This window comes from Pelodiscus sinensis, chromosome 8 (assembly GCF_052426305.1).
Source record: "Pelodiscus sinensis isolate ZL-2025 chromosome 8, ASM5242630v1, whole genome shotgun sequence".
NCBI classification, from domain to species: domain Eukaryota; kingdom Metazoa; phylum Chordata; order Testudines; family Trionychidae; genus Pelodiscus; species Pelodiscus sinensis.
Genome location: NC_143059.1, coordinates 21,125,872 through 21,140,052, shown reverse-complemented (window position 1 = coordinate 21,140,052; position 14,181 = coordinate 21,125,872). Strand labels below are relative to the sequence as shown.

At 54.4% G+C, this 14,181-nt stretch overlaps 1 protein-coding gene across 1 annotated transcript; it reads left to right on the top strand.

The window, feature by feature from the left end:
* The first annotated feature begins 5,310 nt into the window (after positions 1-5,310).
* Positions 5,311-12,860, top strand: LOC149523985 (uncharacterized). Its single transcript, XM_089780071.1, has 2 exons — positions 5,311-11,758; positions 12,012-12,860. The coding sequence occupies exons 1-2, from the start codon at positions 11,285-11,287 to the stop codon at positions 12,018-12,020; spliced, it is 483 nt and encodes a 160-aa protein (XP_089636197.1). The 5' UTR covers positions 5,311-11,284; the 3' UTR covers positions 12,021-12,860.
* Positions 12,861-14,181: the final 1,321 nt, after the last annotated feature.

The following is a 14,181-nucleotide window of genomic DNA, read 5'->3' as shown; positions in this document are numbered from 1 at the left end:
CCCTTTTTCCGGAAAAGCGTCTGTGGCCAATGTAGGCGCGCTTTTCCGGAAAAGACTACTGGGCTGTCTACACTGGCCTTTTTCCGGAACAGTGTTCCAGAATAAGGACTTATGTCCAAGTGGGAGCAGAATAGTTTTTCTGGAATAGCGGCTGATTTTGTACAGGAGAGTGTTGTTGCTTTTCTGGAAATTCAAGGGCCAGTGTAGACAGCTCACAGCTTATTCTGGAAAAGCAGCTGATTTTCCAGAATAAGTGGCCCAGTGTAGACACAGCCATTGAGTACTTCAGCTTTCCCCACATCATAAATTAATGGAGATTGCTAGAACAGGAGGGGACCTCAAAAGGTCATCAAGTCCAGTCCCCTACGTTCACAGCAGTACCAAGTACCATACCTGACAAACTTTTGCCCCATCTCCCTAAATGGCCTCCATAAGGATTGAACTCACGACCCTATGCTCAGCAGGCCAATGCTCAAACTACTGAGCTATCCCTCCTCCCCTATCCTGCCTCATCTGTCACTATGTTACCTCTCTCATCCAGTAGGGTCTCTACAACCTCTCTGATCACCCTCTTATTGCTAACATGCCTGTAGAAACCTTTCTTGTTATCCTTCACATCCCTTACTAGCTGCAATTCCAATTGGGCTTTCGCCTTCCTGGTAACTCCCCTGCATTCTATATATTTATACTCCTCTCTAGTCATCTGTCCAATTTTCCACTTCTTGTAAGGTTCCTTTTTGTGTTTAAGCTCACCAAGGATGTCCCCGGTAAACTAATCTGGTCGCCTACCATACTTGCTTTTCTTGCTGCGCATTGGAATGGTTTCTTCCTATTCCTTCAATAAGTCTTCTTTAAAATACTGCCAGCTTTCCTTGACACCTTTCCCCTTTATGTAAGCATTCCAGGGAATCCTGCCCATCAGTTCTCTGAGGGAGCGAAAGTCTGCTTTTCTGAAGTCCAGGGTGTGTATTTTGCTACTCTCCTTTCTTCCTTTTGTCAGAAATTTCTGAAATTTACCATCTCATGATCATTGCTTCCCAGGTTGTCACCCACTTCTACTTCCCCTACTAGTTCTTCACTATTTGTGAACAGCAGGTCAAATTGCACGTGGCCCCTGGTCAGTTCCTTCAGCACTTGTACCAAGAAGTTATCCCCAACATTCTCCAAAAACTTCCTGGATTGTCTGAGTACTGCTGAATTGGTCTCCCAACAGACATCAGGGTGATTCAAGTCTCACCATGAGAACCAGGTCCTGTGATCTGGAAGCTTCTCTCAGTTGTCTGAAGAAAGCCTCGTCTACCTCATCCACCTGATCCAGTGGTCTATAGCAGACACCAACCACAACATCACCCCTGTTACTTCCACCTCTAAACTTTACTCGTGGGCTGTGTCTACAATGGCACCCTTTTCCGTAAAAGGGATGCTAATGAGACATTTCGGAATTGCAAGTGCCGCGGGGGATTTAAATATCCCCCGCGGCATTTGCATGAACATGGCTGCTGCTTTTTTCCAGCTCGGGGTTTTGCCAGAGAAAAGCGCAGTCTAGGCGGGATCTTGCAGAAAATAAGCCCTTTTCCGGAAGATCCCTTATTCCTACTTATCCCCAAAGCTTTTGCGCAAAAGGGCCAGTGTAGACAGCTCAGATTTGTTTTCCGCAAAAAAGCCCCGATCGTGGAAAATGACGATCAGGGCTTTTTGGCGGAAAATACGTCTAGATTGGCATGGACGCTTTTCCGCAAAAAGTGCTTTTGCGGAAAAGCGTCCATGCCGATCTAGACGCTCTGTTCAAAAAATGCTTTTAACGGAAAACTTTTCCGTTAAAAGCATTTCCGGAAAATCATGCCAATCTAGATGTAGCCAAACAATTTATACCCTTCCATAACAGTGCTTCAGTCATGCGAGTCATCCCACCAAGTCTCCATTATTCCAATCAAATCATAGTTCTTGGACTGGGCCATGGCTTCTAATTCTTCCTGTTTGTTTCCCAGGCTTCTCACATTTTTGTACAAATACCTTAGATACCCAGTTGATCACCCTACCGTCTCCATTCGAGTCAGGGATCCTCCTTTGTTGCTCATTTCTCCTTGTGTTTCTTTCCGGTAGCCGACTTCCTCATTTACCTCAGGGCTTTGGTCACCATCCCCCAACCAACCTAGTTTAAAGCCCTCCTCACTAGGTTTGCAAGCCTGCCCGCAAAGATAGTCTTTCCTCTGTTGGTTAGGTGGATCCCATCTCTTCCTAGCAATCCTTGTGCCCGGAACACAGTCCCACAATCAAAGAAACCAAAGCCCTCTTTGACGGTCTGACTCCGGCCCGCACTTGGGGGGGGGGAGGGCCGCGGCCAGAACCCCCCCGGAGAACCCGAGGGAGACAGGGCAGGAGCAGGCGGCATTCCCCGGCTGCGCCGACAAGCCCGAGCACGCTGAGGGCGGGGGAAGCCGAGACGCAGCTCCGTCTCCTACGTCGCAACGCAGGAGGGACATCAATGACGGGGGCGGGGCAGACTTCGGGGACGCAAACCCCGTCGGACCGGGGGTTGGGGCCAGAAGGGGGGAAAGGATGCCTGGAGGACGAGCCCTCCCCCACCCGGCTGAGGAGCAAGGCCTGGACACCGGAGGCGGACAGAGACAGATGGCCATAGGCCGAGTGGCCGTGATTCCACCGGAGCCACTTGGGGGAGGCTAGGAAGCAGCCCGGGGCAGGGCTGTACTGGCACCCGTGGGCTGACGCGTTATGGGGTGGGACCCCGTCAGCCAGGTGAGGGCTAAAGATTCAAACCCTTAGGGCCCCGGGCTGGGACCCAGTGGAGAGGGAGGGCCCAGGTCCCCCTAGCGCCCATTCTCCCTCCCTCACTTCCTTGGTTTCACCGAGCGGTACACACTGGAACCGTTACGTACGTGGGCTCGCAGGACCGTGACCCCGGTGTGAGAGGGTTACATGCTCGTGCCCAAACTAGAAGCTGTCTCACCACGAAGTATCTTACAGATGGCGGGCTTGCAGGGCCGTAACCCTGGCGTGAGAGGGTTATGCGCTCGCGCCCGAACTAGAAGCCGTCACACCCTCTCTCTGTCAGCACCTGCGCAACCATGCATTTACTTCTTCAATTTGATGATCCCTACCCAGACCTTTTCCTTCAATCGGAAGGATAGACGAGAACACTATTTGCGCTTCAAATTCCTTGATCCTTCTTCCCTTGCAAATGAAGCTGGGATTTCATCACTTGAAAATTTCCTGTGATTCATTTGCAGAATGGTGGATGTGGTTTTTTTCAACATGGGGCTTTTTGATAGAAAAACAGCAGTTTAGAGTGGGATCTTTTGAAAATAAAACGCTTTCTCGAAAGATCCTGTAAACCTCATTTTTTGAGGACTACAGGATCTTTTGAAAAAGGGTTTTATTTTCAGAAGGATCCTCATAGACTCATAGACTTTAAGGTCAGAAGGGACCATTATGATCATCTAGTCTGACCCCCTGCACAGTGCAGGCCACAGAATCTCGCCCACCCCTCTTAGAATAATCCTCTCACCTATGTCTCAGATATTGAAGCCTTCAAATACTTTGAAGGCCCCAACATACAGAGAGTCCTTCAGCAGTGATCTGTGCCCAATGCTACAGAGGAAGGCGAAAAACCTCCAGGGCCTCTGCCAATCTACCCTGGAGGAAAATTCCTATCCGACCCCAAATATGGCGATCAGCTAAACCCTGAGCATGTGGGCAAGACTCACCAGCCAGACACCCAGAAGTTCCCTATAGCAACTCCTATCATCCCTCCATTGACCTATTTCCAACTGATAATGAATGGTCAATTAGTTACCAAGATCATGTTATTTCATCCAACCATCCCCTTATCATAGAATCATAGAACTGGAAGAGACCTCAGAAGGTCGTCAAGTCCAGCCCTCCGCTCTAGGCAGGACCAATTCCATCTAAATCAACCCGGCCAGGGCTTTGTCAAGCCGAGACTTAAACACCTCTAGGGATGGAGACTCCACTACTTCCCTAGGTAACCCATTCCAATGCTTCACTACCCTCCTAGTAAAATAGTTTTTCCTAATATCCAATCTGGACCTCTCCCACCACAACTTGAGACCATTGCTCCTTGTTCTGCCATCTGTCACTACTGAGAACAGCCTCTCTCCATCCTCTTTGGAACCTCCCTTCAGGAAGTTGAAGGCTGCTATCAAGTCCCCCCTCACTCTTCGCTTCTGCAGACTAAACAGACCCAAGTCCCTCAGCCTCTCCTCGTAGGGCATATGCTCCAGACCCCTAGTCATTTTGGTTGCCCTCCGCTGGACCCTCTCCAATGCGTCCGCATCCTTTTTGTAGTGGGGGGCCCAGAACTGGACACAGTACTCCAGATGTGGCCTCACCAAAGCTGAATAAAGGGGAATAATGACATCTCTGGATCTGCTGGCAATGCTCCTCTTAATGCAGCCTAATATGCCATTAGCCTTCTTGGCTACAAGGGCACACTGTTGACTCATATCTAGCTTCTCATCCACTGTAACCCCCAGGTCCTTTTCTGCAGAACTACTACTTAACTGGTTGGTCCCCAGCCTGTAACTATGCTTGGGATTCTTCCGTCCCAAGTGCAGGACTCTACACTTGTCTTTGTTGAATCTCATGAGATTTCTAGTGGCCCAATCCTCCAATTTGTCTAAGTCACTCTGGACCCTATCTCTGCCCTTAAGCGTATCTACCTCTCCCCCCAGCTTAGTGTCATCTGCAAACTTGCTGAGGGTGCAATCTATCCCCTCATCCAGGTCATTAATAAAGATATTGAACAAAACCGGTCCTAGAACCGAACCTTGGGGCACTCCACTAGAAACCGACCGCCATCCTGACATCGAACCATTGATCACTACCCGCTGGGCCCGGCCTTCTAGCCATCTTTCTATCCATCTTACCGTCCATTTATCCAATCCGCATTACCTTAACTTGCTGGCAAGAATATTGTGGGAGACCGTATCAAAAGCCTTGCTAAAGTCAAGGTATATAACATCCACTGACTTTCCCATGTCCACCCATGTGAATCCATGCTGACTATTCCTGATCACTTTCCTCTCATTCAAGTGTCTCAAAATGGATTCCTTTAGGATCCCTTCCATGATTTTTCCAGGAACCGAGGTAAGACTGACCGGCCTATAGTTCCCTGGATCGTCCTTCTTCCCTTTTTTGAAGATGGGCACTACATTTGCCTTTTTCCAATCATCCGGGATTTCACCCGATCTCCACGACTTTTCAAAGATAATGGCCAAAGGCTCCTTAATGACATTTGCCAACTCCTTCAGTACCCTCAGGTGCATTAAGTCTGGACCCATGGATTTGTGTATGTTTAGTTTTTCTAAATAGTTCCTAACCTGTTCTTTACCCACCAAGGGCTGTCCATCTTCTTCCCATCTTGCGTCGCTTAGCACAGAAGTCCAGGAGCCGACCTTGTCCGTGAATACAGAGGCAAAGAAAGCATTGAGTACTTCAGCTTTCCCCACATCCTCTGTAACTAGGTTACCTCCTTCATCCATTAGGGACTGCACACCCTCTCTGATCACCTTCTTCTTGTTGACATGCCTGTAGAAACCTTTCTTGTTATCCTTCACATCCTTAGCCAGTCGCAACTCCATTTGCGCTTTCGCCTTCCTGATAGCCCCCCGGCATTCTCGAACTATACATTTAAACTCCTCCCTAGTCATTTGTCCAAGTTTCCACTTTCTGTAAGCTTCCTTTTTGTGCTTAAGTTCACCAAGGATTTCCCCTGTAAGCCAATCCGGTCTCCTACCAGGTTTGCCTCTCTTGCTACGCGTCGGGATGGTTTCTTTCTGTGCCTTCAATAAGGCTTCTTTAAAATACTGCCAGCTGTCCTGGACTCCTTTCCCCTTCATGTTAACATCCCAGGGGATTCTTTCCATCAGATCTCTGAGGGAGTCAAAATCTGCTTTTTTGAAGTCCAAGGTGTGTATTTTATTACTCTCTTTCCTTCCTTTGGTCAGGATCCCATCTAAACTGCCATTTTTCTATCAAAAAGGCCCGTGTTGAAAAAAAACCCTGGCCGCCATTATGCAAATGAAGCATGGGAAATTTAAATCCCAGCAACATTTGCAATTTCGAAGTGTCTAATTTACATCCCTTTTTCGAGAAAAGCAATGTAGTCTAGACGCACACTAGGAGAGCACTTTTGAAAAGCAGATTAAAGTGTTTGAAGTCCAATATATTCAAAATACGTTGTGTAGTTTGTTTGAAAGATATGAAGAAAAACTGAATCCTGAGAAAAGATCTGTCATTTGAAGTTTTAAGTAGATAGATCTGGTTTTAGGTTGATTGAAAGTTGGCTTTAAATTGAAATTAGCTTGAATCTTGGCTAAAAAAGAGTCTAGCTCCTCTCAGTAGTATGGACTTTACAAGGGGGCCATTATGTTGCTTCAGCACAACTCTATAGAGAACTAGGTCATAGTCTCAGAGGGATAGCTGTGTTTAGTCTGTATCTGCAAAAACAATGAGGAGTCCTTAGACAAACAGATGTACTAGGGCATCAGCTTCAGCAGGTAAAACCCACTTCAGATTAATTCCTCTGATATTGTTTTTTTTAGAGATCATGTTGTTCTTATGATGATGCAACCTGTGTTTCCTTTGATATTTTTTTCTGTTTGGGTGTGTGGGGATGGGAGGAAGGATAAAGGGAGCGAGATGGCAGGAAAATTTAACACAAAGCCAAAGTATATTTTAAAACCCATCCACCCAAATAAGGGAATTTGGAATTAAAACAGCTACTGCCTCCTTTAATTTAGGTAATTACAACAAAGCCTTTTGAGGTGCAGAATAGTATTATCTTGTTTACATGCAGCAACAGGAAGGCATACTGTGCTCACGATTTCTCTTTTTCAAATTCTCTCACAAAGCATAATGTTGTGAGTCAATATTGAAAAACAGTTTCTGTTAGTTGAGAAAATCATATACTTTTGTTTTTTTAAAATTTACTTGTGCTAACTTTTGGCCAAATTCAAACTGAGAGTACCCGTGACGTGGTGGCCCCGCCCCGCACTCAAGCCCAGGGAAACCACCTGGTGCCGGGGGCGGAGAGAGCCCCACCCACACAGCCCTACTGGGCATGCTCCAACAGGAGCGTAGGTACAAAAGGCTGCGGGCCTGCTCAGAAGGGGCAGACTGCAGCCTGAGCTGGAGCTAGCCTGGAGGGAGTCGCCAGGAGGGCTGAACGTGCCACTGCCGAGCGTGAGCCGGGCTCGGCCCCAACGCCGCAGCCGCCAACCGACCCCCCGTGACCCGAGTGCCGGACTGGACCCTGCCCACTCCAACGCTGACCGGGGAAGTACCAGTACAGCCGCCCGACCAACGCCGACAGGTGGGACCGCTACGGGCCGGGGGCAGGGGGTAGGAAGTGACCCAGGGCAGGGAGCTGTAGAAGCCCCTGAGGGCTCAGGGCGTTGCGGGGAGGAGCCCCCGCCGAGCCAGTGGTGGGAACCACCCGCCACTACTAGGGCCCTGGGTCGGGGGCCGGTGGAGAGGGAGGGCCTGGGCCCCCCTACCCCTGCTTCCCTGACCCCCGGCGAGTGGGGGCTGGGATAAAGCACTTTGGACTAGGCCGCTGGGCCTGCGAGCTGTGGACTAGGCCGGGAGGCCGTATTTCTCCTAGTGCAGGGGCAGTGAACTTTGGACTAGGCCGGGAGGCCATATTTCCCCTATCCCAGGGGCAGTGAACTTTGGGGGTTAGGCCGGGAGGTCGTATTCCCCCTAAAAAGGGGCACCACGCTTCGGGCCGAGGCCCAAGCTGTGGGAGTGATGCCCCAGAGGAGAGTGGCAACCCACGGCAAGGGGGGGGGACCCGACACATGGTGGAGAATGTGGGTATTGATCCCTGCCCCTGAGCAGAGGGGCTGGAAAAGGGGGTTGCTAATCCAGGGCAAATAGCGCCCCAGAGACAGAGCGGGGGGTTGTTGACCTGGCGACAGCAGCAAGAAGGATACCTGACCGAACTGCAGAGGCAGTTAGCGGGGTTACGGGAGCGACAGGACCGCTGGGAGCGGGAGGTCGCTGGCCAGTTGTGGGCCCAGGGAAGGCCGGGGCCCTGCGGGGCCTGCCCCTTTGGGCAAGCACTGACTGAAGAGCCCGGAATGGGGCCAGTGGATCCCGCTAAAATGATGGTGAGACTCAGGGTGGAAGGGAACCCCACGGTGACGCTGGTGGACTCAGGGTGCAGCCAGACCCTAGTTAGGGCTGACCTAATATCCGAGCCAGAGCCAGCAGGGGCCCCCATCCAGTTGTTATGTGTACATGGGGACGTACGGGCGTATCCGACAGCATGGGTACGGCTAGATGATGGCTGGGATGTGGGGGTCTACAGCGTGGGGTTGGTCCCCACGTTAGCCTACCCCGTGATATTAGGCCGAGACTGGAGAGACCTAGGCTGGGTGTTGCGAGAGTGGGGTCAGCAGTCAGTGCCAGGGCCTGGCACCCCTCCACCCGACCTGGAGGAGGCCGCCCAAGGCAAGAGTCTAGGGAGGGAGGAGAGGCTGACCCCGGGCCAAGCGACGGACCTGCCACCGACCAGGGGAGATCACCCTGCCTGGGAGGACGAAGTCGAGACCCTGGTAGTAGAGGGCGACTTCATGAGAGAACAGAGGGAAGACCAGACCTTGAGTCGAGTTTGGAAGCAGGTACAAGACCCAGGGGAGGGGGCAAGCCAAGACCCCCGTAAGCCACAAGGCCCACGGTTCTGCGTGAAGGCGGATCGGCTATATAGGGTGGTCCGGGAACCCCAGACGGGGGAGGACATCTGGCAGCTCCTGGTCCCCCACAAATTTAGGAATGCTGTGCTCCGGCTGGCGCACCGGCTGCCTTGGGCTGGCCATCTCGGATGAGAAAAGACCCTACAACGGATAGGGATGAGGTTTTTTTGGCCGGGCATACACCACGCCGTGCGGACCTTCTGTGAATCCTGTCCCGAGTGCCAACTCACTAGTAGAAAGGGGGTGCCGAAAGCCCCGCTGGTGGCACTGCCCGTGATAGGGATCCCCTTTGAAAGGATCGGGCTGGACTGGGTGGGACACCTAGAAAAGGTCATTTCGGGCTGTCAGTACATTATGGTGGTGGTGGACTACGCCACGCGTTACCCAGAAGCGTTTCCACTACGCAATACCACCGCCCGCACTCTCGCAGAGGAACTTTTTAAACTATTTGCGCGAGTAGGGATACCGAAGGAGGTCCTGACCGACCAGGGGACCAATGTGTCATCCCGACTGATGGCAGAACTATCTGAACATCCACCCTCTGAGGACGATGGTTTACCACCCCCAGACAGACGGCCTGGTGGAGCGTTTTAACCAAACGTTAAAGACGATGTTGCGTAAGTTTGTGACTGAGGACCTTCGACAGTGGGACAAGCTCCTACCAGCCCTGTTATTTGCCATTTGGGAGGTCCCCCAGGTGTCGACGGGTTTCTCCCCATTTGAACTCCTGTATGGGTGACAGCCGAGGGGAATACTCGACCTTTTACGAGAAAGTTGGGAAGAACAAGAATCACGCATCCAAGGAACAGTACCCTATATCTTACAGCTGCGGGAACGCCTGCGGAAGGTAGGGGAATTTGCCAAGGCTAACCTCCTACAGGCGCAGGAAGTCCAAGCCCGGTATTACAACCAAGGGGCCAAACTCCGCTCTTTTGAACCAGGGGACCACGTCCTCATCCTACTGCCATCCCGGGAGTCCAAGCTACTGGCCCGATGGCAAGGCCCCTTCGAGGTGGTCCGGCGAATAGGAACGGTGGACTACGAAGTGAGGCTGCCAGGGAGGAGGAGAGAGGTACGAGTATACCACATCAACCTCCTGAAGGAGTGGAAGACGGCCGAAGGACTACTGGTCACTCCATATCCCCCAGATCCAGAGCTCGGGCCAGCTGTAGAAGACCTCCAGGGGGACGCTCAGGTAACGATGGGCCCGGAGTTAAATCTGATACAGCAGGGAGAATTACAGCGGGTGGCCCAGGGGTTCGCACAGTTTTTCTCCACTCAACCCGGCCGCATCTGCACCGCACATCGCTACCCGGCCAGGCCATAAAGTGCGAGACCAACACAGGCCCCTACCTAGGAAGATGTGGCAAACAGTCCAGCGGGAACTCCAGACAATGCTAGAGATTGGAGTGGTGGAGGAATCCCATAGTGAGTGGAGGAGTCCCATAGTTCTAGTCCCAAAACCAGACGGCACGACGCGATTTTGCATTGATTCTCGAAAAGTTAATGCCATCTCGTGGTTCGATGCCTACCCAATACCCCGGACCGAGGAGCTCTTAGAACGGCTCGGCCAAGCGGACTACTTCTCCATCCTGGACATGACGAAAGGGTATTGGCAGATCCCCCTGACACCAGCTTCTAAGGAGAAAACGGCCTTCCCTGGGGCCTGTTTCAATTCGTGACCATGCCATTTGGACTGCATGGGGCGGCGGCCACATTCCAGCAATTAATGGACCGATTGTTACAGCCCCATCACGCCTATACAGCCGCATATATAGATGACGTAGTGATCTATAGCCCAACGTGGACGACCCATCTACAGCATTTAGAAGCCGTATTGAAATCCCTGAAGGAGGCTGGCCTCACAGCCAACCCGCGAAAATGCCAGCGGGGACGCCGGGAAGTAACCTACTTGGGGTACACTGTCGAGCAAGGGACAGTACGACCACTGGTGGACAAAGTGAAAGCAGTACAGGAGTGTAAGACACCAGCAACCAAAAAGCAGGTACGCCAGTTCTTGGGACTCGCGGGGTACTATCACCGGTTTATTCCAGGTTTTGAAGACATCGCAGCCCCTTTATCTGACTTCACAAAAAGTACCCAGCCGAACAAGGTACGATGGTCAGCAGACTGCGAGGTGGATTTCAGGACACTGAGGGTACGTCTACACTACAGCGCTAATTCGAACTAACTTAGTTCGAATTAGTTAATTCGAACAAAGCTAATTAGAACTAACGCATCTAGAACTAAAAACTAGTTCGAATTAGCGTTTTGCTAATTTGAACTAGTGCATCCACACTGATTGGACGCAGGGGGGCATTTAAGGGCGGCTGAAACCAGTTCTGGCAGGGCATCAGGTCAGTAGTTGCTTTGTGTGGCTGCTGTCTGAGGCTATCTGAGGCTCGTGCTTAAAGGGACCCCCCCGGACAGCCGGTTCTCAGCTTTTCCTGCTTGCTTGCCAACCTCGCCGAGGGACAGCAAAGCGTTGGTCTCTGTGCCCGTCTGTGTCGGTGCTTCCCTTCGGGGACGCCGCCGCAGGAGGCAACATGGAGCCAGAGCTCGCCCTGCACCTTCTGGTGCACTTTCTGGACTTGCTACTGCAAGCCTGCCACCAATGGCTCGAGGCTCCCTGGCACCACCTGGTGCACGTCAGCCCCCTGCCTCTCCGCCTGGCCGCCCTGGGGGCCGTGGAGGAGCCGCGGCGGTGCCCTGGCACCGGCGTGCCCCGCCACTTCTGGCATCTGGACACCAGCACCGACTGGTGGAACCGGATCGTCCTGGAGTGCTGGGAAGACCGACAGTGGACCCAGAACTTCAGGATGAGGAGGGACACCTTCCTGGAGCTCTGCGAGTGGCTCGCCCCTGCCCTGTGCAGAAGGGACACTCACATGAGGCCCACCATCCCCCTCCAGAAGCGGGTGGCCATCGCCCTCTGGAAGCTCTCCACGCCGGACAGCTACCGATCTGTCGGAAACCAGTTCGGCGTGGGGAGATCCACCGTCAGAGCGGTGCTCATGCAGGTATGGCACTCGTCGGCCGCTGCACCGGGAAGGAGGGGGACTGCGAGGAGGGGATGGGCCACCCCAGGGACAAAGGGGGGCCGGGAAGAGGCGAAAGTGCCCCGCACTGGAGGGGTCGGTCTGTCCCGGCCGTACTACACGCCGCCAGGGTGGTTGCTTCCGGGAGTGGGGCGCGGGGCACTGCCAGGGCACGAATGCTTCCAGCCACCCGGGCGTCCCACTGATTGGCGCTTTGCTATGTCTCTCTCCGCAGGTGGTCTAGGCCATCAACCGGGTGCTGCTCCACAGGGTGGTCCGCCTCGCCGACCCGGACGCCGTCATCCGGGGATTCGGCGCCCTCGGCTTCCCCAACTGTGGGGGGGGGCCATTGACAGGACGCACATCCCCATCCGTGCCCTGGAACACCAGGCGTCAACCGCAAGGGGTCAACCGCAAGGGGTACTTCTCCGTGATCCTGCAGGCCGTGTGTGACCACCGGGGCCAGTTCACGGACATTAATGTGGGCTGGTCCGGCAAAGCACACGATGCCTGGGTGTACCGCAATTCCTCCGTGTGCCAGTGGCTGCAGGACGGGACCTTCTTCCCCGACCGCCACATCAGGGTTGGGGACGTGAACATGCCCGTGTGCCTGGTGGGGGATGCCGCCTACCCACTGCAGCTGTGGCTGATGAAGCCCTACACGGGGCACCTCAATCCCTCCTGCCAGGCCTTCAATGCCAGGCAGACCAGGGCCCGCATCGTGGTGGAGGGGGCCTTCGGGTGACTGAAAGCCCGCTTTCGTTGCCTCCTCACCCGTCTGGACCTGGCTGAGCACAACATCCTTCCCGTGGTGGCAGCATGTTGTGTGCTCCACAATTTATGTGAGCGAAAGGGGGAGGCTTTCCTGCCAGCCTGGATGGCTGAGGCTGACCGCATGGCTGGACACTACGGTCAGCTCCACACCACCGCCGTCCGGGAAGCCCAGCGGGGGGCCGTCCGGATCCGGGAAGCCCTGCGGGAGAGCTTCCTGGTGGAGGAGGAGGACTGACCTCTCCCTTGCATGCCCCACTGGGGCCTTCTTCCACCCAACCCCCCTTCTCCTTTCCCCTCCCTACCTACTGTTAAATAAAGACACCTGTTTTTCAAACAAAAATGTCTTTTTATTTAACATTACTGGGGTGGGGGGAGGGAGGAAAAAGGGTGGAAGAGGGGAGGAGGAAACCTGGGATGAGGGAGCAGGAAGGGGAGGGAAGGGAGGAAGGGAAAGGAAAGCTCAGGGGTGGGGTTCCGGCTGCCTCGCCCATCTCGCCACACTGTGGGTCCGGGGGCGTCGGTGGGGAATGGTTGTGGAGGGTGGGACAGGAGGGACGGGGGGTGTGGAGGAAGCAGGAGCAGGAGGGGGAGCAGGGGGACCAGGGGGAGGAGGAGGAGCAGGGGGAGCCTGAGGGGGAGCAGGTGGAGCAGGAGCAGGAGGAATTGGGAAGCGGTCCAGCAGGCTCTGGAGGTGGCCTCGCAGGGCACGGCCCTGCTCCTCCAGGGCCTCCAAACTCCTCCAGTGCAGCCCCAGGTCCTTCTGGACCCAGTGGTCCTGGAGACGGAGCTGTTGCTCCAGGAACTGGAGGTGCCGCCTCTGGTTCTCCTCTTGGTTCCTGGCTCTCCTGCTGGCCCAGGCGCGGGCGGCTGCTGCAGGCGGGGTGGTGCGCCCTGCAGTCACAGGTGCTGCGGCTGTGGTGTAACAAGAACAGCGGTCAATTACCCCAGGGGCCCAGGTGTGTGAAACCCAGCTCCCCTCTGCAAGGCCAGGGCCCCTGCAGGCTCCCCAGCTGCTGCTCCGTGGTGGACAAGGCCCAGGCACACGGTCCCGGGGCTCCCTCTTGCCCCAGCCCCCCGTACACATAAGGGAAGCACGATGGTACTCACATGTGGACGCCTCCCTGGCCTCGGACCACACAGGCGTGCAGCTCTGTGGGGTTCCTCGGGGGTTCCGGGTCCTGGGCAGGCTGCCAGCAGGCTCCTGGCTCTCGGAACCCTCCTCCTCCTCCTCCTCGGTCTCTTGCAGCGGTCCCTCTGTCCCGGGGTCTATCACGTCCCGGGGGGCAGGGACAGCATGAGCCCCCAGGATGCGGTCCAGGGCGTGAAAGTGGGGGCAGGCCTCCAGGTCGGCCCCTGGCAGGCAGGCCCGGGAGTAGGACTGCTGCAGGTCCTTGATTTTGCAGCGCACCTGCTCCCGGCTGTGCTGGTGGCCCCTGGCGGCCAGGCTGTCAGCCATGCGGCCGTAGACAGCCATGTTCCTGTGACTAGTGCGGAGATCGTGGACATTGGAGGCTTCCCCGCAAATCTCGATGAGGTCCACGATCTCCGCACTAGACCACGCGGGCGCCCGCCTCTTGCGGCCCCGGGCGGGCTCCTGGAAGCTGCCAGGCTGGTCCCGGGAAGAGGGGGAG